Source organism: Zootoca vivipara, chromosome 10 (assembly GCF_963506605.1).
Source record: "Zootoca vivipara chromosome 10, rZooViv1.1, whole genome shotgun sequence".
Taxonomy (NCBI): domain Eukaryota; kingdom Metazoa; phylum Chordata; class Lepidosauria; order Squamata; family Lacertidae; genus Zootoca; species Zootoca vivipara.
Window position 1 is genome coordinate 36,761,598 of NC_083285.1, and position 23,230 is coordinate 36,784,827.

Consider the following 23,230-nt stretch of genomic DNA (forward strand, 5'->3'; position numbering starts at 1 on the left):
TCCTTGATCACTGCAGATGGTGACAGCAGTCACGAAATTAAAAGACGCCTGCTTCTTGGGAGAAAAGCAATGACAAACCTAGACAGCATCTTAAAAAGCAGAGACATCACCTTGCCGACAAAGGTCCGTATAGTTAAAGCTATGGTTTTCCCAGTAGTGATGTATGGAAGTGAGAGCTGGACCATAAAGAAGGCTGATCGCCGAAGAATTGATGCTTTTGAATTATGGTGCTGGAGGAGACTCTTGAGAGTCCCATGGACTGCTAGAAGATCAAACCTATCAATTCTTAAGGAAATCAGCCCTGAGTGCTCCCTGGAAGGACAGATCGTGAAGCTGAGGCTCCAATACTTTGGCCACCTTATGAGAAGAGAAGAATCCTTGGAAAAGACTCTGATGTTGGGAAAGATTGAGGGCACTAGGAGAAGGGGACGACAGAGGACAAGATGGTTGGACAGTGTTCTCGAAGCTACGAACATGAGTTTGACCAAACTACGGGAGGCAGTGCAAGACAGGAGTGCCTGGCGTGCTATGGTCCATGGGGTCACGAAGAGTCGGACACGACTAAACGACTAAACAACAACATCCACATTGTGTGAAAAGTATGCTTCCGTAACAGGGAAAGCAACCAATAGACTCTAAAACCATAATGCTAAGGTAAAGGTAAAGGGACCCCTGACCATTAGGTCCAGTCGTGACCAACTCTGGGGTTGCGCGCTCATCTCGCATTATTGGCCGAGGGAGCCGGCGTATAGTTTCCAGATCATGTGGCCAGCATGACAAAGCCACTTCTGGCGAACCAGAGCAGCACACGGAAACGCCGTTTACCTTCCTGCTATAGCAGTTCCTATTTATCTACTTGCATTTTGATGTGCTTTCGAACTGCTAGGTTGGCAGAAGCTGGGACCGAGCAACGGGAGCTCACCCCGCCACAGGGATTCGAACCGCTGACCTTCTGATCAGCAAGCCCTAGGCTCAGTGGTTTAACCCACAGAGCCACCTGGGTCCCTTATAACCATAATGCTACTTCATTTTAAAACATCTACCAGTCTGGATAAGGATGGTCTTCATTTATCTTTCTCTTTCTCTTAAAAAAAAATAAAAATAAAAGAGGCCATTTACCATCATTTGATGCAGTTCTGGTTCAGATGCACTTGAGTTTCTGATGCTTTTTAAGATACCCACCAGCCTGATGGACCATACTAGAGGATGCCCAGAACTGATATTAAGGGCCAGGCAGGCTCATATGGGTGCAGATGGTTCTTCAGATTGTTGGAGTTTGGTAAAAGATGGAAAAGAACATGTTGCCTTTCTGCCTACCCCTCTCCCCTGCTGGTTCAGGTAACTTATTTTTACTCAGAACACAACCTGGTCCCAAGCCATTTAGAAGTTTACAGGGAACAACCAGCTCTGTGAATTAGGCTAGCAAGTATTTCCTCATCCCTCTATCTCTCCTTTTTATGCCACCTCCACTGCTTTTATGGCCCTTGTGCAGCATGCATACATGTATGCCAAGACTTTTCTAAAGTCCCCAAACTCTGTGACCTTCAATTAATGTTTGTGAGTCTCTCCCTCTGGCCAACAGTGCGGGATTAATTATGCTCAGCACGCTCATCATGGAATGACATTTGTGTGCTTGAAAATGTGTAGATTTTTAATAGGAGAAATTAGGCTGTAAAAGAAGTTGTTGTTCGTACAGCAGATGCATTGGCTGCCTTGAAAAACAGCAGCTTCAAATCTCCTGCTCTCTGATAACATCTAGGAATACTCAACACATGACATAATATTCAGCTCCTGTTAAGATTCCCTGCCTCCACACTTGGCAGCCAGTGAGGGGAAGAATATGGACCTCACAGAGTGATGATGTCACATCATATACTGTACTGAATATCCCTAGATTAGAGCATGGACAAAGAAACTGTGGCTCCCCAGATGTTGATGGACTCCAGCTCCCATCAGCCCCAGCCTGCATGGCCAATGGCCTGGGATGATGGGAATTAGAGTCCAGCAATATCTGAATAGTCATCGCTGCTCTAGAGGCTCCAGGAGGGAGAGGAGGAGATAGACGCCTCCTCTTTTTTGTAGCATCAGAACTGGTTAATGTCTTGCAGTTTCTTTGACTTCATAGATAGACAGATGTATTTCCTCAATTCGCGAGTGAGACACTTTGCATTAACAAACAGTAAGTTCATAGCCTAACTAAGAGCTGCTGAACTTTTGTCTGGGGTGAACAGTAATCCCTTCTTGCAGGAACCTACCAGTGAGTTTTGTCTTCAGGCAGTTTACAAAAAAGATGAGTCACAGAAGTTCATCCTGGTTAAAACACTGCAGACTAATGCCCTTACACATTTAGCCGGGTGAGACACTAGGTAAGCATTGAGTGGAAAAGTTCTGACTTGATAGAATGGATTGTACCACATTAGGTAGCATATTGGTATTTAATTATTTCTAGTATTTTTGCATTCTCCCTTGTGTCAAAATGCAAGCTGAGCTAAAAAACCTTCTCAATGATATATGAGAGTTAAAAAAAACCCTGCAGGGTGGTGCTGGTGGTTATGGTTGTGTTTGTATGTATGTATGTATGTATGTATGTATGTATGTATGTATGTATAGGAGCATTTCCAAACCAGTTGTGAGAGTGCAGTAGATTCAGAGTAAATAAGAGTGTGTATTCAGCCTCTATTTTACATTGTTATAGGAGATGTCAGAGCTTAATTCATGCTCCTGTTTCTTCTTGGATAAACAAATGTTTATAAAGTCATTCTCCCAAACTTATGAACTGTGATTTTGCTAAATTACATACATGATCAAACACAGCTAAGGTTCCACTACACTTGCAGTGTAATCCTATACAGAAGTGAATCTTACTATATTCAATGTGACATGGGCTGCATACAACCCATACATTTAAGGCAGGCATAGGCAAACTCGGCCCTCCGGGTGTTTTGGGAGTACAACTCCCATCATCCCTAGCTAACAGGACCAGTGGTCAGGGATGATGGGAGTTGTAGTCCCAAAAACATCTGGAGGACTGAGTTTATACCTGATTTAAGGTTTTTGGCTTCCCCCAAAGAATCCTGGGAACTGTTTTTTTTTTAAACCACTACAGAGCTGCGATTCCCAGCATCCTTAACAAACTACAATTTACTTCTGGAACCCATCAACATTTGGAGGGCTATCAGCTCCAGTCAGCATGGGACCATGAGATTTGTAGAACAACAACCTATGAAATGCAATAGGTTCCCCATCTCTGAATTATTACCTTAACCTGGGATGCAGTTAAGGAAAAAGGAATCAATTGTCCATGGGCATGTATAGTGGGGTTGAAAAATAATTAAGCAATTGTGACTTGTGGGTCAATCCTAAATGGGTTTACTCAGACTTAAGTCCAAGTTGGTTTAATGATACTTACTTCCTTGTAAGTGTGTTTAGGATTTCAGCCAAGTGCTGCCATCCTGCCTATGTTTACTAAGCAGTGAGGTGGCAACCCTAAACCTACACCTTTGAGAGAAACGTCTAGTAAACTCAATGGAACTTACAGTAGACATGCCTAGAATTGTGTTGTGAGTCCCGTTATATTCAGTGACGCTTACCTGAGATAACTGTACATTGGACTGCAGCCTTAGCCTTAAGGTTGTTAATATGAAAAAGGCTTTCTAAACCCTAGGAAGCCTTCCCTGATTTACAGTAAAACTGAAATCCGATGTATGCTAATTCAAAAATGCATTTCATTTTATCTTTAAAAAAATCACTTGCTTTAATTAATAATTTGTACATTACCACAATACTTAAAATTCACATTTAAAAGGTCTTTATTTTAAGTAAATGTGTTTAAGATCACAATTCAAGAATACGTATTGTGAGGCTGCAGTAAAGAAACCACATTTCCAAAAACTGAGTAATTAGTGGCACCCAGTGGTCAAAGTTGGGATTTGCAGATGAAGATTCATGCCTTATAGATCTCATTCCCCTCCTGCTTGAATTAAAGAGACGGGTAGAATGGATCAAGAGAAAGCCAGGGGAAAGAATAAATGGAAACAAGTATAGTTCTGTATATATATATATATATATATATATATATATATATATATATATATATATTCCACCTTTCTCCCAGAACTTGGACTCAAGGCAGCTCACAAAAATTAAAACAAACATGAATAAAACACAGAAAGCTTTAAAAAAACATATAGAAGATAACAGTTTAAAAGCAATAAAATTATAATAAAATTAAAATTATATAAAAACAAATTATATAATTATGGGTAGGAAAAGAGGAAAACACTATTAAAAGCCCTTTGCTTAAAAGCAGTCAGTTCCCAAATGCATATTATAATAAGCCAGAAGAAATCTTTACTGCAGTTTATTCTTTGGCAAACTACCCGAGATTTACCAGATTGTGCATACATTCAGGGCAGATCTTGATTGATATGAATATATTGTTAGACGTGATACTCATGCTAACATTTCTGTTTCTTGTGAACCACTTTGTGGGTGGCAGAAAAGTGGCTTCTAAAGAAACCTGAGCTGGCTTGACATTCCAATCCCTCAAGTATTTGGAATGCTCATTGATTTCAGGAAGAAAATATTACCCTGTGTTCAATCCATTAGATATAATGCTTACCATTGTGACATCACTGGAGTTTGTGAGTGATTGACATTAGACGGAGAGCAACTTTTTTTTTTGGTTATAAAGAAGAAAAATAAAATCCTTGAAGCTGGGAAGCTGAGTGAAATGTGATCTGACTTTCTTTTATCATTAGCTTAACGGATAGTTTTCACCAAGAACAGCGGCAGATATTCCGATGTATAATCCAGAACTATGGGTCCCAAGAGAATATTTGCTGTAGGCGCATTGTCCATTATATGAAGTGTATGCTATTGGATTTGGATAGCATTACATTAGCTCAATAAAAGCTCAGTGGAGAGGCTCAGAAGGACAAACATTTCTCATAGCATTGTGAGAATGCAGCGAAGGCAACACTCTTGTTTTATCTCTCACTCGATAAGTGAGTAGCTTGAACTGATTTGATTAGCACAAAATAATTAGGTAAGACTTGCATTTCTGGAGAGGAAATTCAGACAAGTCTTCCTTTGCATAACTGTGCTTATAGACACAACAATCCGAACCTTCAGATCAAGTGTGGTGTAGGAGACACAATGTTCAACTTTGACTGGGAAGTTCTGGATTTATGGAACTCAGTGAATGGCCTTGGAGCAGCAAGCATCTTTTAGCCTTCTACTTTATGGGGGCATTGTCAAGATAAATTGGATTAACCCCATCTACACCATCCTGATCTTGAAGAAACAACTGGACTCTATTTTACATTCGATTCCCCCCCCCCAAAAAAAATCAGGGTTGTGTTTTTTTTAGATGTCCAGCTCACTGACTACCTGGGTAGCAAAGTTGGGTACCTCATTTGTTGACATTTTTATTTTATTTTATTTCCTACCACACGTGAGAGGAGGGGCGAGGGAGGCAGCAATTTATTAATTAATTAATTAAAGGTTTTCCAAATAAAACATTCCTTCCAAACACACAAATGGTAGGGGGTGGGGAATCAATTTTTCTAAAATACTAATAACAACTGTTATACTTTACAATGACTTAGAACAAAGGGGAATGAGTGCTACACAGTTACCAGTTAATCAAAGTTATCAGCTGACAGTTATGAAGAATGAAACTTGTCCACTGTAAGTGACCGTGATTTATTTCATAGAGGTAGTATGCTTTGTAGTATGCTCTGGTCCATGGGGTCACAAAGAGTTGGACTCGACTAAACAACAACTCGACTAAACAACAACAGGGACCCAGGTGGCGCTGTGGTTAAACCACTGAGCCTTGGGCTTGCTGATCAGAAGGTCGGCGGTTCGAATCCCTGTGACGGGGTGAGCTCCCGTTGCTTGGTCCCAGCTCCTGCCAACCTAGCAGTTCGAAAGCACGTCAAAATGCAAGTAGATAAATAGGAACCGCTACAGCGGGAAGGTAAACGGCGTTTCCATGTGCTGCTCTGGTTTTCCAGAAGTGGCTTTGACATGCTGGCCACATGACCTGGAAGCTATACGCCGGCTCCCTCGGCCAATAATGCGAGATGAGTGCGCAACCCCAGAGTCGGTCACGACTGGACCTAATGGTCAGGGGTCCCTTTACCTTTACCTTTACCTTTAAACAACAACAAGTATGCTTTGACTTGCTATCTGATTTGAGCAAACCGAAGAGAAATGGTGTACTCAAAAGGCACCAGAACTCAGTTAAGCAGTTGCCTGGAGGACAACGTTTATGCTATTTTTACCTCTATCTTTCTTTCTCTTTTAGTTTTCTACAACCCCTTTTTTCTTAGTGCTGCAACAGAAATACACAAAGTCAGGAAGTGTATCTGGTATTCCCCCGAGGGTGGCTCAAGTTCTGAGATTATCTTATCTCACCCCCATAAATCTCTTTCCCCCCCCCAATCTCATGTTTCTTAGCTCACTGAAAGTAAGATATGCCCATACATGCATGCCTCAGCTGCTGCAATCATACGTACACTGACTTGGAAGTAAGGTTCTTTGAACTTAGTGGCATTTGCTGCAGGATCAATATGATTAAGATTGCTCTACTACGCTGTGAGTGTGGAAGCTGTGGTGCCTTGCTTCACCAGTTCAGTTTGTCCAACAGTATGAATGAAAATGGTATAATAATATAGTTCATTTGTAGGCATCTGAAGAGAGTGACTTTCAAAGCACCATGTTCCATATCTACAGACACAGAACTGAATTGAATATTGGTCTGATTATACTCTCATTCTGTGGATTTGCAAAGTGTGCAGTAAACAACCAGGAACAGAAACTGCTGACACTGAAAAAAACTTTTTGTTTGTTGTTTAAGTTTCCACTAGTCAGTTCTACCAAGTTAGGCAGTTGCCTGGCAGCTGATTCTGGGTTGTCATGAAAGGCCAGCAAATGGCAATTTAACACAGTTGCTGTGGGTTTTTCCTGCCAGGTCGAAGTATTTGTTGGATTTTCTAACTTTGGTGAGAAAATGATGTGTCTGGTCCTGGGTATTATGCACTAAAACATGGGCTGAGCAAAGGTCACCCCCTCCATTTTATATTGGGCACCACCATGTTCCCAGGCAGCAAAATGTCTTGGGTTGGACCTTATGCCTGTGACTTATACTCATCAATATTGTGTGTTGTATTTTATCTATTTTTGTAAATTGCCTTGGGATCTTAACAAATGAAGATTTGTTTAAAAGTGCAATAAATGTAAAAAAAGAATCATTAAGAGCACAGTATTGTACCCAGCTATCCACAATTTCAAGTAGCATGCCCTTGTCTTAAAAAAAAAAAAAGACCCCTTTGCCAACGTTTCTGGCATGAAAGAACAACAAATAATGTGTTTCCAAAATTACAATCCATGCAATGCTCCACTGTACATACTTTTTTGTGAATAAGTGTTTGGCAAGCAATATGAAGATGAGCCATCTCATTTGCAGAATGGGATATAACAATGAAATTCCCATGGCTGTGAGCAGAAAAGTGCTGGCAAAAATCTTCTGAAGCCATAAAACTAAAATAGTTGCTCAGGTGCCTGATGGAGGGGAGAAGAGGAAGCAGTCAGGGCAGTGGATCATAGAATTACAGAGCTGAAAGATACCCTGAGGGTCATCTAGTCCAACCCCTGCAATGTAGGAATATGATTGAGAAAATTAACATTTTTTCTGTTTGAATAGGCCAAGTGTTGAAATTTATACTACGGGGCCCAAGCCACTGAGAATTTCTCCATGAGCCACAGAATTTCTGCAGAAGAACCTCTTGGTGGGTTGTGTCCTCATTTGCTATTTGACACATTGTTGCTTGCAGATGGAATGCCTTGCTAACAATGTTGCATTACATATGGTCATTATCCAAGTTCACCTCCATCGGAAGATACGGATCTGCTCCAGGAAAATATTTCATGCAGCTTAGTTGCTCTTTCATTTTCTGCTAAGTGGAGAATTTTACTCTTCTTGCTGAGCTTGCAGCATTTTGTTCTACTTTGCTGCTTGCTTACAGGAAAGAGAACTACCATGTACCATATTTAAAGCAGTCTAGCAAATATCTCTATTTTAAGTGAGATGCAATATATAAATTTTCGTTTTGAGGAAGAGGGATGCATGCTACTTTTATTCTGCAGAAAGGTGAGATAAATTGGGGAAATTTATTTCTCTCTCTGATTATTTACACTGCTCTCCTATGCACATTGAAATAAGATCCGCTGAATTCAATACTGTATAATTAATTCACAGGCATATATCCTGCCTTTGCCAATCTGGTGCCGTCCAGATGTTATAGACTACAACTTATGGTTACCAGACGTCCAAGTTCCCCAGGGACAGGTCCCAGATTTACAAATCTGTCCCCTGACAAAATCCATCCCCGGAATGTCCCAGGATTTCATTTAATGTTCCCGGATTTATATTTTAAGTGTTGTAGATTTATTAGTAGGGAATGAATGTTGCGTGATTGGTTCAATGGCACAAGACACATCATATGGGGACTTCTGGCGAGGCAACATGGCGAGCGCCACGGCAGCGAGCAGCTCCTGAAGTTACCAGGCTGGCTCCGAGCTGCTGAGTCTCCCACGGCCGCCACCACTACTGAAGGGGAAACAGGCATAGCTGCCAAGTTTTCCCTTTTCTCACGAGGAAGCCTATTCAGCATAAGGGAATTTCCCTTAAAAAAAGGGATAACTTGGCAGCTATGGAAACAGGGGTGCCTGGCGCATCAACCGGAGGAGCCACTGACCCCCACCCCATGACCCAAATCAAGCTGGGAGCGAGAGCACCCAGCCACCCAGCTGACTCCCAGCGGTGCTCTGGGGCCAGGAAAACCCTGGAGCCAACACAAAAGGAAAGGGGAGAGGAGAAGGAGAAGGAGAAGGAGGAGAGAGAAAGAAGAAAGAAAGAAAGAAAGAAAGAAAGAAAGAAAGAAAGAAAGAAAGAAAGAAAGAAAGAAAGAAAGAAAGAAGCCCCGACCTTGCCACGCCACCGCTGCTGCTGCTGCTGAGGAGAGATAGGAGAGTACCGGGAGGGCAAGGATACATGGCTGAGCCCAGGCCCGACCTCAGCCTCCCTCCACTGTGGCTAGTGCTCCAAGGGAGCAGGCTGGGACCCAGAGGAAGGTCGTGTGGCAGAAGAGACCACAGAAGAGAATATATTACTTATTTTTATTTTTAATAACCTCTCTCTCTCTCTCTCTCTCTCTCTCTCTCTCTCTCTCTCTCTCTCTCTCTCTCTTTTAAAAGTGTCCCCGGATTCAATTAAAAAAATCTGGCAACCTTACTACAACGCCCATCAGCCCCAGCCTGCATGAAAGAAGTTTTATGGGGCTTACTTCAAAGTAAACCATAGTTATGGGTGGGCAATACTGCTTCCATCCTATATTTTTTACGTACAGTAGAATATAGCGGTGACACTTTTTACTGTACAGAATGCAAACAGTTGGTTTAGGAATTTGATCAATGCCTCCCTGCCCAATCACATTCCACATTGATCTCTTTGAAGAAAGGGCAGGGTATGTGCTAGCATTATTATTTTAAAATTAGAATGATGCTAGAGGATATCAGCTATAATCCAATTGTTGTGTGTGTTGCAAATTAACCAGCTGGCAGCATTTAGAAAATAAATACCTTCTGCTCTGACAAGTGATGATCACACTTCCTTGGACGAAAAGGGCATCTAGATTAAACCCCGCCCCCTGGAGGTATTTGATGCTGTCAAAGCTGACAGTGCTAACCATTTGGGGCTAGTTCACATTTCAAACAGAGATCTCAAGATTCTGTTATAAAATCATATTGGGGGGGTTGCAGGACACCATTATTAATGAACAGAGAGGGGTAACCACAGCTTGACAGCTACGGCTACCCAGAGTCCTTCGCACCACCATTTCGCCGCCACAGCTTGGCTCTCCTTCCCTCCACAGACCCGCACCCCCTCCGCAGGGATTAACATATTCAAACACCTCCTAAAATCCAACATAAACTCTGCATTTCCCCTTCGCCTAAGGACAAGCATATGCAACCCTTGCCTAGACATCTGCATTTCCCCTTCGCCTAAGGACAAGCATATGCAACCCTCGCCTAGACAATTATCACAGACAATTATCATAAACTCCACCAAGTAACGCAGCCCATTTTTATACAGCCTTACCATTTTATACAAACCTTATACAAACTTGCTATGAACTTTTACCTTCTCGTGATTATATGCTTGCTTCTTGTGATTATATGTCTGCTGGCCTTATGTGCCTTAAATGTGAGAAACCCCTTATATCCCTTGAAAGGCGTCCCTCCCTATATGCCTAAGAACCTAACCACAACCTCAGTATTACTCTTGATTAATTAGACTAGTGTTCCTCTGTATTAGAAAATAGGTTTGTTAGTATCTCTTTGTATTAGAAAACCACTGTTTTATATTTTAGAACTGTATACGTCAGGATGTATTAGAAATGTTTTCCATACTTATTTTCTGTGCAACCCTTCTCTGACCCCAAGCCCCCCTGAAACCTCCCCATCACCGTCCCATACCCAACGAAGGAAGACACGGACAATAGAAAGATTAGCTTGACAACTTTATTCAAATAAATTGCCATCCTCAACGTAGCCCACCCTTCCATGGCCTGGAGGAAAACACTGCCGGGCGGACTTCCACCCCATGGAAATCGCCAGGAACTGCCCCACCTCTGCACCCATCTTGACTGATTGCCCTTCCTGCCAAACAACAGGGAGCACCATCAACGACAGGAGAAGAGAGATTGACATCTCTCCATCTGAAAGGAAGAGTCATCTCTGCACCCCGTCGCCCTTGTCTCCCCCTCCCTCCTAGTCCAGAGATTTCCATGCATGAACAGGAGGGTATATAGGGGGACTTCACCATTTCCCGGGGTTTCTTCCTTCTTTCCAGAGGCAGGGACCCTACAGCTGTAGCTTTGCATTCTGCAATAAAGGGATCAGTTTGTTTTTCCTGACAGCATCGTGTGGTCTCTGTCATTTTCCCGGCGGAGCTGAACTTAGTGCAAATTTTGGAGCTTCCGACCCGCGTCTGTCCTTCTTAAAAGGCAACGCATTTTGGGGTACATTTTTCATAACAATATGGCGAGCCAGGGCAGGAGACTCCGTTTAGCCGTACTCTTGGGGCGCCGTGGTTGGGGAGCCCAAGCGCACCCAGCCATTTGCAGGGGGGATCCCCTTCCCCGACTGTCCCTGGAGTTCTGGCCTAACTGGGATCCTTAGCGGGACCACACAGGGAAAACAAACAGGATCCAGACGGCCGTGGGGGTTGATTTTACAAGATTTTTCTTCTCCTGATTGTTGCGAGGTGACCAAGCTTCAGGAAAAGAAGGCAGCGCGCTGCGACGTGAGTATCAATAGGGAAATTGGCTTTTCGGGGTGGGAATTGTCACAGCAATCAAACTCTTTCCTATTTTTCATAGCCAAAAAACCCAAAGCCCGTCGGAGTCTGCCCAGGCTGGAAGGTTTTGCGGCTGCCCTTTTCCTCCCCAAGGCTTGTTGTCCGTCGGAGTTTTGCCCAGATAGCGAGCCTTGGCAACTCTCCCTTCTCTCGCTTAGCTATCCCGGGTGAAGACGCCCCTCTGCCATGGCGACCTTTTGTTAGGTATGACCCATGACCAGAGATTGCAAGTGCGCCCGTTCCCTCTTCCTACTTTGCATTTCCTCAGGTCCGATCTGGCATTGCGTAGGCAAGCGTTCAGTAGGACCTGAGTCTAGAGAGCAAGAGGCAGGGAGATTGCTGTGGCACTATTAAATTGTGGGTGGGAATAAGGAGTCCTCCTCGGAGTGTGTCCACTTTCCTAGAACGTTTTCCTAAGGAGACTTTCCAAACCCCATTTTCCCTTAGAGAGCCCTTTAGCAAACCTTCCCAAACCCACTTTCCTATCGGAGTCGGTCCACTTTCCTATCGGAGTCAGTCCACTTTCCTTAGACGTGCCCCAGGTTCCCCAGGAGTCCCGTGAACCCCGAGAGACCCCAAGGCCCCGTCGGAGACCGCCCAGGGCTAGAACTTGCGCAAGTGCCCCTTCGGAGACTGACCAGGGCAAAAAATAAAAATAAAAAAAAATGGGTGCACCCCTGTCCAAAGAGACAACTCTGCAGGCTTCAGGGGAGAAATAAGCCCAAGGAGAGCTTACTTCCCGTCTGAACTCTGATAAACGCCTCCAATTGTATTTAAGAAATGTTTCAGGGTCTAAAACAAGAAAAAAACCAAAACAAAATGCAAGCTTGCTTAAATAATTTTTATGTAAGGGCTTGATCAACCCAAAAACATGGCAAATATTAAAAAGAGTGGAAGTAGTGTGTAAAGGTTTGTTTTAAAGAGGCTGTAGAAGGTTTTTTTTTCTCTCTCCAAAAGTATAAAGAGGTGTGTGTGTGTGTACCTACCCATTTTTCAACAGAAAAGAGGGGCAGGATGAAGGAAAATAAAGAGTTGTAACTTTGAAAATGCTTGCTCAATGCTTTGAAAAAATTTCGAAACTTGAAAATATTCACTTCATAAACTCCAGCTATAAGTGGATAAGAGATGTACTCAATGTTTAGAAATATTGTGGGGTTGTGTTTAGATTGGCCACAACATCCATAGACTGCCTTCTTAAGTGTGCATAGTTAAAACTGCCAACTTGTTTTAAATTTCTAGTATAAAGAAACAATGTTGAACCAATCAATCTTAAACATGATAAATATGAGAATGAGGTGTGCAAATGTTGTTATTGAGAGAGGCTACAAAGGGGAGTCTTTCTCCAAGTGACTAGAGGAATATTGACTAAAGGAAAATTGAACAGCTATTCCTATAAAGGTGATTTGTTTGTCAAAAGTAGAGCTTCCATAGCCAGGAATTGTCTATCTGAGTCTAGTTTTAACTTTGATTGTGTTGGACAGAAGGGTTATTGTCGGGCTCCTGATATCAGTCTCTTAAGGAAAAAAACTCATCTGCTAAAGGGTTCTGTATAAAGTTGGTATTTTCATTCAAATCTTGTGAATCCTGTATCTTAGAGGGTTAGACTAAATGACCTCAGGGTCCCTTCTAACTTCCATTTTAGAGCTATGTGAAAGGCAATGTGTCTGATGTGGTGATGGGTTGAAATTCAGCCCAGCTCTGCTTTCTGGCAAGGAAAGATTATTGGTTTTCAGAGTTGGAACAAGAGTGTCATTGTTGTTATGGAGTGATTATATAAGTTTTTATCACTTTCTCTATTAAGGTTTAAAGTTTAAGCACATATGAAAGTCTTGAACATTTCCCAATCTTTATCCAATCTTAAGATTTGCTAAAGGCTTCTATATAACGTTGGTACTTTTAATCTTCCCCTTCCTTATCTTTCCCTTAGTACACACGTGTGCTTCCGTGATAGGGCATAGCCCGTGTTTCCTTCCCAGTCAGGCATCTGTACTCAAATGTATGTGTATCCTAAGGGCGGTGATAGTGTTGAGATCCCCATATTTCAGAAGGGGTGGACTAGATTACTCAAGCACTGAAAAGTGAGTTTAAACTCTGGTGGCTTAGTGAAATGGCCTGAATTCAGTCAAGCTTTACTCTTTGGTGGAGAAGGATGGAAAGACAGATTTTTAAAGTTTGGCATGAAGAGTTTGAGGTGCCACTTAGAAAGAGGTAGAGATGGTATATCATACATTGGAAATGAATGTCTGGTGTTTCCCCCCCCCCACCATATTGTCAGCTATTTTTTAACTGCAAAACTCCACCCAACAGTTCAAGCACATACAAATTCATAATCAAGCAGAATGAGCCTTGACCATCCCTGTACATAAAGGCCAGAAGAATTAGTCTGGAAGATGGTGAGGCTGAGATGAGTGAGAATGTTGAATATCATTAAGTCTGCTCTGGCCATATCACCCATAGATAAGGGGGCAGAGAATTTAGTCTGCCATGGCTGTAATAAATTAATTAAAAACAAACGAAAACATTTGCAATTACGAATTCACCCCGAACCCTGTAGATAAAGGGGGCAAATCAAGATTTATTTTGCCTGGGGTATGAGATGTTTATATAGTACAGTAAACATGGCTAATTAGTGCCATGACTTCATTAAGGAGTTTAATTTGACCAAACTTTTATTGCAGCTTTCTTGTGAAAGTATTGGGTTGGGTTGTCTGTGAAAACATTGGGTTGTCTGGATGTTGAAGTTTTATATATTTAAAGTTTAAGATTTATAAGCCTGCTTCCTAAGCAGCAAGGAACAGGAAGTAAGAGGTGTCAGAAATATCTCAGGACACAAAAGCTATAGAAATGGATTTAAACTGACCAAAAATAATTTAATTTGACCACTTTTTGTTGCTGGTTTGGTGGAAGTGTAAATTGTTGGGTTTCTGTGTAAAATCTAACCTATTCACCCTTCCCTTCCTCTATTCAAATGGTAATTTAGCCAACACCAGCAACACTTTCAAGTGGTACAATGGATTTCTGAATCATGAACTTTGTACATGCACAGAGGCTATGCCAGCTTGAAGAGAAAAATAGAGAGAAAAAGGAGGTTAAAAACAAAACAAAACAAAAACAGCAACCAAATGCTGAAGGGCCTGTGCCATGCAGGGGAAAATTTGTTTAAATTTCCTTATGTGTCTTTGACTCCAGGGGGTCACTTGAGAAAACAAAAGGGTCAAGTGTTGGACCATCATTCCAAATCTAATATGCAAAATTCTTTCCAGAGGTAAATATCTCAGCACTCCCACTTTGAGTTCATCGCTTGAGTACTTTCATCGCTTGAGTACTTTTTGTTGTTGTTTGTTTCCCCTTTCAACAGGATACTGATTGTGATTTTAGTCAAGGGCTTAGAAAAAAAACTCCAGACTATGCAAACCAAGGGTCTGCTCCCCCTTTCCAATGGGTATTCAGGAAGCACCTTCAGATACTTATCTCGCATTTGCATTTCACCCCAAGCATTAACTCCTGCATAACCTCCCCCCTTGCAAAGTTCCAACCTAACATGCAAAAATTATTCTCACAGCTTTCCCAGGAAGAACATTTCTAAAGGATATGTGAACCTTTAAGAAGACTAAACTCCAGTAACAAGTGTTTATTTTTTCCTTTCTCCCACAGCAAAAAAAAAAGGGGGGGGAGTGAAGTGATACAAACAGTAATTTCCTTTTTCCTCTTTTATTATTTCTCTTTGGCTTTGACGCTTCTCTTTAGCTTACAAATAATCTGCTTCCATTTATTAAATCAGTTTTTCCATTATGTCTATGAAATTAATCTAACCATACTTGTACAACTTTAGATTGCTATAGAATATTTTCCCCTTTATTATTATTATTATTTAACTAATTATATCTTCAGGCCCCAACCCCCTACAGGCCTATTTTCAAAAGGATGTTTTACAGGAAATCAAATGCTAATACCATCCCCTCACCACCTTACCAACCTGCCAATGCATCACAGTGGCCGCAACAATTTATTCCCATAAAAGACTTGAGAAACTAAGTAATTGAATTATGAAGGGCATTTTATCTCTTAGCTATAATGTTTCAGCAAGGTTTAGAAGTGCTGTTAACTTCCTCCCAGTGACTCAAAGGCAGACAAGAAAAGCCCTTGTGCCCAAGGTTGGAAATACATGCAAAAGCAGCAAGAATTATCTCAAGTTCACCCAATTGCCTCAAGATATACAAATGGTGTAGACTTAACAATGTGAAGGTTTTATGCATTATGTGTTATTATGTAGGAATGCTGAAATGTGTCAAATGGGACGGACAAGGGGGGGGGAATGAGTTACAAGGATATTTCTTTTTTTATTTTAGACTGTGCCCTCAAGATTGTGCAACTGATATATAATTATGTTTTATGTTACGTGATATTCTGCAGAAACCTTGACCTATGTCTGACAAGTATATGTTATTTCCACAAAAGGGGGGGGGCATTTTTGTGTGTAATTGCTTTCATGTTTTATGTATAGTTAGTTATTGTATAGTGTAACATTCCTTATGCACCCAATGGTGGTATTATTCCTTATACGCCCAATGGAGGACTCGCCCAATGGAGGACTCATGTTTTCTAAAAGATCAGGCGATTGCATAGTCCATTGTTGAGATTTAGATCAATTTATGACCACATTTCCTTATCTCACCTGGCACTTTGTAGTGTGCCAGCCTTCTTTTTACCAAGAAGCAGTTTCAGGATTCATGAAACCAGCAGATACAAGAAGGTGTATATGCCTTGATTTACCTGGAATGATTCCTTATAGAATTAAATTGACCAATTTGGACATGTGCCCTTTTCAGAATGGTTTTTATGGGGCTGTATAAATTATAATTGGGTCAGTTCTAATTGGGCAAGTGAATCCAAGGTGCAAGTAGCTTTCTCCCTTTAAGAGTAACTGAGCAACTCCCTACTACAGTGCAAGACCAGAGCCTATAATAAAAAAATCCCATAGAAAGCCCAAGGCAAAGGCATCTCTCTCATGACATGTCCAAACCTGTGGCAGCTATGGTGAGTGCCAGGTGACATGGTCGATATGAAAGCCCTAAGGGGATTCACCAGGGATTGTTGCTGCTGTGCCATGATGGAGGTGTGAGACCAGAGGAGAGCTAGCTTTGACACCTGACAACACACAAAAAGGTAAAAACAAACAAACAAACTACGCTTTCCAGTCAATATTGGTGGATCTTCTGGTAAATGTAAAGCATAGACCACTTGTTTTTCCCATAAGTGCTAGAATACTGCTGCATACAGTGAAATGGAGAATGCGTCACTGTCGATTATATGAGGCAATAATTGGTTGTTACACAACAATATTGCCTCAGAGAGGGGACACTGTTATAAAATCATATTGGGGGGGTTGCAGGACACCATTATTAATGAACAGAGAGGGGTAACCACAGCTTGACAGCTACGGCTACCCAGAGTCCTTCGCACCACCATTTCGCCGCCACAGCTTGGCTCTCCTTCCCTCCACAGACCCGCACCCCCTCCGCAGGGATTAACATATTCAAACACCTCCTAAAATCCAACATAAACTCTGCATTTCCCCTTCGCCTAAGGACAAGCATATGCAACCCTTGCCTAGACATCTGCATTTCCCCTTCGCCTAAGGACAAGCATATGCAACCCTCGCCTAGACAATTATCACAGACAATTATCATAAACTCCACCAAGTAACGCAGCCCATTTTTATACAGCCTTACCATTTTATACAAACCTTATACAAACTTGCTATGAACTTTTACCTTCTCGTGATTATATGCTTGCTTCTTGTGATTATATGTCTGCTGGCCTTATGTGCCTTAAATGTGAGAAACCCCTTATATCCCTTGAAAGGCGTCCCTCCCTATATGCCTAAGAACCTAACCACAACCTCAGTATTACTCTTGATTAATTAGACTAGTGTTCCTCTGTATTAGAAAATAGGTTTGTTAGTATCTCTTTGTATTAGAAAACCACTGTTTTATATTTTAGAACTGTATACGTCAGGATGTATTAGAAATGTTTTCCATACTTATTTTCTGTGCAACCCTTCTCTGACCCCAAGCCCCCCTGAAACCTCCCCATCACCGTCCCATACCCAACGAAGGAAGACACGGACAATAGAAAGATTAGCTTGACAACTTTATTCAAATAAATTGCCATCCTCAACGTAGCCCACCCTTCCATGGCCTGGAGGAAAACACTGCCGGGCGGACTTCCACCCCATGGAAATCGCCAGGAACTGCCCCACCTCTGCACCCATCTTGACTGATTGCCCTTCCTGCCAAACAACAGGGAGCACCATCAACGACAGGAGAAGAGAGATTGACATCTCTCCATCTGAAAGGAAGAGTCATCTCTGCACCCCGTCGCCCTTGTCTCCCCCTCCCTCCTAGTCCAGAGATTTCCATGCATGAACAGGAGGGTATATAGGGGGACTTCACCATTTCCCGGGGTTTCTTCCTTCTTTCCAGAGGCAGGGACCCTACAGCTGTAGCTTTGCATTCTGCAATAAAGGGATCAGTTTGTTTTTCCTGACAGCATCGTGTGGTCTCTGTCATTTTCCCGGCGGAGCTGAACTTAGTGCAAATTTTGGAGCTTCCGACCCGCGTCTGTCCTTCTTAAAAGGCAACGCATTTTGGGGTACATTTTTCATAACAATTCCCAAGAACCGTTTAAAAAACCGCAGCCATGCATTTGTGTCAGGAAAATATAGTGTCTTAATAGATTCACCACAAATGCTTTGCATGTCATGAATTTAACAGATGTCACCCAGAAAGGGAGAAGAAATGTAGTAGCTGCAGAGGCCCCAGAGCCTGGAGAGACTCCATTGGCTCCCCTGAGAGGTTTACCTTGCCACACACAGACACCTTTCTCCTCTGACCATGCACAATGTTAAACGAGCATCATGCAAGTTTTAAAAACGGAATGAAAATGGCATCAGGTGGCAGGGAAGCTGGTAATTAAGGAGGCTGGCCTGGTGCCTTCATTACATATCAGAAGAAGAAGAAGAAGAAGAAGAAGAAGAAGAAGAAGAAGAAGAAGAAGAAGAAGAAGAAGAAGAAGAAGAGGAGGAGGAAGAGTTTGGATTTGATATCCCGCTTTATCACTACCCGAAGGAGTCTCAAAGCGGCTAACATTCTCCTTTCCCTTCCTCTCCCACAACAAACACTCTGTGAGGTGAGTGGGGCTGAGAGACTTCAGAGAAGTGTGACTAGCCCAAGGTCACCCAGCAGCTGCATGTGGAGGAGCAGAGACACGAACCCAGTTCACCATATTACGAGTCTATCGCTCTTAACCACTGCACCACACTGGCCCTCTTTAGGCATTACTGTATGTGAAAATGTTTCTCTTCAACCAGACCTTTGGCTAATTAACATTCTATGTCCTCTTAAGTGTGTTTGTGGGAGGGGGGTTATTAGTTTGTTTTTGTTTCTAATTATGTATTTTGTGCTTCTCATTTTGTTTTTGTATGTTGTGAACCACCCTGTGATCTTTGGTTGAAGGACAGCATACCAGTACACATTTAATAAATAGCAATGATCAGGACCAGAGTTGGCATAAAAGTGAAATTTAACCTTCTTCCTGCCCCTGCTGTGATCGTAAGAAAAACCACTCTTCTGGAACTACAGTTTACTTGAAGGGGAGAATAACCTCCCCTTGGCATCTTGTTGGCCCAGAGACAGCACAGTCCTGGGCAGCTGCCTGTTGCTCAACTGCAAGAACAAGTGAGTGGTGGTTGCCAGGGACAGTCCCCTCTGCTGCCTCAGATTGCTCAAGTCGCCTCTCCCCTGGGAGATGTGGAAGATGTGCCACCCAAAGAGGAAGCGCAGGCCAGTGGCAAATAAGAGGAAGTTGCTCCTGCCTGCTTCCCTCCATCTTTGGGTGGTGCAGGGGAGAGGATTGGCCAACACAGAGAGAGGACATGAAATGCTACCTTCTCATGCTTTCTTTCTCCCTCTGAATGTTGCCGCATGGAGGGGCTGATTCCCGCTGCTGTGCCAGCTAGTGTGTGGTCAGAGGGAGGCTGCTTCTCCCGTTGCTCACTTGTGGTCTCCCTTGGAGTAGTGCAGCTATTAAGATTGGGCCCACTGTGTTGCTAAGGAAGAGAAGGCAAATAAGTGTTATAGGGCAAGCAACTCCTCCCCCCACCCAGGAACTCTCTCTATATGCTCCTAGGCAACCTTATGGGGGACCACCACAGTGGCGTGTAGAGTCCATGAAGAACAATTTTTGTTAACTCTATCTTTATGCAATTCACATACACACACACACATGCAAAGCATGATCACGGCTCAAGGACTTATTCCAGCCAGGCAAGTGCACTCAATGAAGGCATGAAGCAAGACCGGCAAGGGGCGTGGCCAACAGATGGGGGCGTGGTCTAGAGGGTGTGGTCAAAACAGGCTCTGGGATAGGGTCATAGGGAGGAAGCCAATTCTTCTCTCGCAACTGGGCCCAATCCTCCCTACGACCCCCTCCCTCTTGTCGTTTGCGCACGCTCTCTCGCTCTCTGCGAACAGGGTCTCGTGGTGGGAGAGCGATTAGACCAGGACAACCAGCTGGCGGAGGGCGCAAGGAAGAGGGCGTGGTGCACGAAAACCCTCGTGTTGCCCAAGCAACCCTCCCCGCAATAATTTGGAACCGGCCATAGAGCTAAGCCACCCCCCTCAAGCGCCTATGGACCCCACCAACGTCTAAACAAGGCGTGGGGGGGAGCCCGTTCAGTTGAGCGTTTGTGGGGTGGGGAGACTGGGGACGGGCGAGAAGAAGCGGGCCGGCCAGTTGCCAACACGTGCAGTGCCCCAGCCGCACGCGTCTTCAGGGGGCGGGGCGAGAAATTGCCGAGGGTAGGCGGTAAAGCTCGCGCGCGAGAGCCAAGTGGTGCTTCCCAGCGACGTGGAAAAAGGAACTTCTGCGCGCAAGTCTTCTGGGTGGCACAGAGGAAACCACAGAGAGAGAGGGTGGGAGGAAAAGGAGAGAGGGAGGTTCCCGCCCTCAGCGCGCAGCCATGGGGCAGCTGTCGGCATGCTGACTGCAGAGCCTCCTTAGGTAGCCGGAGCGCGGCGTGCGTGCATGTGTGTGGCCATGGCCGGCTGGTGGCGAAGGCTGAGGGGGCGCCTGGGCGGCGGCCTCGCCCGCTACTGCCTGCTCCTGCTGCTTTCTGCCTCGGCGCTGGCCTGGGCGGCCGAGGAGGCGGCGGCGCGCGCGCAGACCTTCCCTCAGCCGCTCACCAACCTGGCGGTGAGCGCGCGGCGCTTGCTGGTGGCCAGCGGCAATCGATGGTACGAAGTGGAGCCCTCGTTGTCCTGGGCGAAGGAGCACCGCAGCAACCCGGCGCTCGACTTGGTGACGGTGACGGTCAACAAGCTCCTGCTGCCCTTCGGCGACGACCGCCTGCTCACCTGTTGGACCCAGCCGCAGGGCTCCTGCTACGAGGAACGCCTCGGCCCCAACGCCACCGCCAGCGCCACCTTTTTCGGGAAAGAGGTGGTGACCTGCTTGCGGAATGGCTCCGCCGCGGGGTGGATCTATGCCCAGGACTCCGAGTGGCAGCTGGTGGTGGCCACGTCTCGCCGACTGGACGAGTCCAGTGACTTGGATCCGGAGTGCCTCATTGCAGAGAGCGACTCCAAAGTGGCCGTCGCTCTCCAAGAACGCCAGAAGGGGGTCTCGGAGGACCACCGGCTGCTGGTGGGCTACGGCTGCTATTTGCACTACGCGGACGCGTTCCTGTGGAGCGGGAAATTATTCTTTCCTTATTATCACCAAAGCCTCAGCCTGGAGCCCAAGATGCTCGTCGCCAATCAGATGCCGGCAGACCAGTTCTTCGGCCACGGCCAGGCGATCTTGCGCTGCGGCGGCGGCTTCACCCGGAGGATCCTCTCTTCCAACTACGTACAGGAGCGCGGGCTCTGGGTCGGCGTCTTCGGCTCGGCCGAGGGTCCGGCCACTCCGACCTCCACGGCCCTTTGCATCTTCAACCTCAGCCAGGTGTCGAGCGTTTCGGAGAGATGCGTCCTTGTCGATTCGAACACGATCTGCCCAGACGAGTCTGCGGAGACCTGCGTGAGTAGTTTTGGTTATAGATTGAGCGTTGTTGCCCTGCGGGATCGGAGACTAGAGGGCCGGCTCTAACAGCGCACCGTGGTTGTTGCTGGCTGGTCTGATGCTCAAGGTAGACCGTTTTAAAGATGTGAAATAACTTTGCGGTTTCCTTTGTGCTTGCAACAACCCTATAAGATACGTCGCGCTTTCTAGCCCACTCAGTGAGTTAATAGCAGCTGAGACACAGTGAGTTTTCTAGGTGAATAGTAAAACACATTGGCGGCATTATTCCCCTGGGTTCCTAACTATTCTTTTCTTTTTCTTACAGTGGCTTAATGTCACAAAGAGGCAGTCCGCAACAGGATTTCGCTTTCGTTTTTCTTATCAAATTATCTCCCCACCCAAAAGGCAAATCTGCATTAACTGACCTTTTTCAAGGAAACCACCAAAATGCATAGCTGCCAAGTTATCCCTTTTTTTAAGGGATTTTCCATTATGCTGAATAGGCTTCCTCGCGAGAAAAGGGAAAACTTGGCAGCTATGCCAAAATGCAAAAGTCCACTGCACTGATCCCACAATAAAATACCCTACTCATCTTGGAAGTACTACCATATAAACACCTACATTTTCTGTTCAGTTACTCTCTCTCCTATCCCCTAATCTAGATATGGAAGGAGCAGTAAAAAAAAAATATCTTGCATGTACCCTGTGACTCTTGAGAATATTCCTGTCTTCACTGTCAATATTTATAGCTCAAGGTGCATAGAAAAAATACTAAATAGTAAAGGGCAGAACAGGATGGTGAAAGAGTATAAGCTTTCTGTGTACCCTGTTTCTCATATTTTAAGACATACCCATAAAATAAGCCATAGCAGGATTTTTAAGCATTCAAGGAATATAAGCCATACCCCGAAAATAAGACATAGTGATAGGCGCAGCAGCAATGCCGGCCGCGGCAGAAGGAAGAGGAAAAAAATAAGACATCCCTTGAAAATAAGCCATAGTGTGTTTTTTTGAGGAAAAAATAAATATAAGACATGTCTTATAATATGAGAAACACGGTAGGTTTAACCATAAGTTTGAAGTTGTCCATATTAATGAATGCTGCTGCTGCTGTTGTTGTTCCAATTTATTATCTGCCCTTCACCCTAAGGTTCAAGGGCAGGTTGCAACAATTAAAATACAACATTAATATTAAAACACAATATAAAATTGTTTTTCAACAACTTAAAATTACTAAAACAAGTTAGGTGCTAAAAATATACATTACACATGTCAAAAGTCAGGGTGAACAGGTGAATTTTCCACATTTGCCGAAAGTTGTATGATGTGAAACAGCTGTCGTCAAGTTGCGCTGCAATATAAAGATTGGTAGAAAAAGAAAAAGATTATACCAAGCACCCAGAAATTCCAATATTTGGAGAGCTTTTTAAAAGAGTTAGACAAATTAAAGAAAGTAAAGCAAAAGCTACTGACCATGATGGCTATTCTGCACCTCCATGTTGAAGGTTGTACAAGGGGAGACTACTCTCGCACTTAGATCCTACTTTTGGGCTTCCCACAGGCATCTGGTTGGCCATTGTGAGAACAGGATTCTGGACTAGATGGGCCATTGGTGGGATCCAGCAGGCTCAAATTTAGAAGGAACTTTCACAGGGAATACTACACAAAAGTTTACTTATTGGTGGAAGACAGTCTCGCAACTGATAATGGGTAGCTAACCTAAGGAAGGATGCGGGTGGT

At 43.9% G+C, this 23,230-nt stretch overlaps 1 protein-coding gene across 1 annotated transcript in view; it reads left to right on the top strand.

The window, feature by feature from the left end:
• The first annotated feature begins 20,042 nt into the window (after nt 1-20,042).
• PLXNC1 (plexin C1) overlaps nt 20,043-23,230 on the top strand; it is a 63,749-nt gene continuing 60,561 nt past the window's right edge. Inside the window, exon 1 of the mRNA XM_060279702.1 lies at nt 20,043-21,508. Within this exon, the coding sequence (XP_060135685.1) occupies nt 20,516-21,508 (993 nt within the window). The 5' untranslated portion in view covers nt 20,043-20,515. The remainder of the gene's footprint in view (nt 21,509-23,230) is intronic.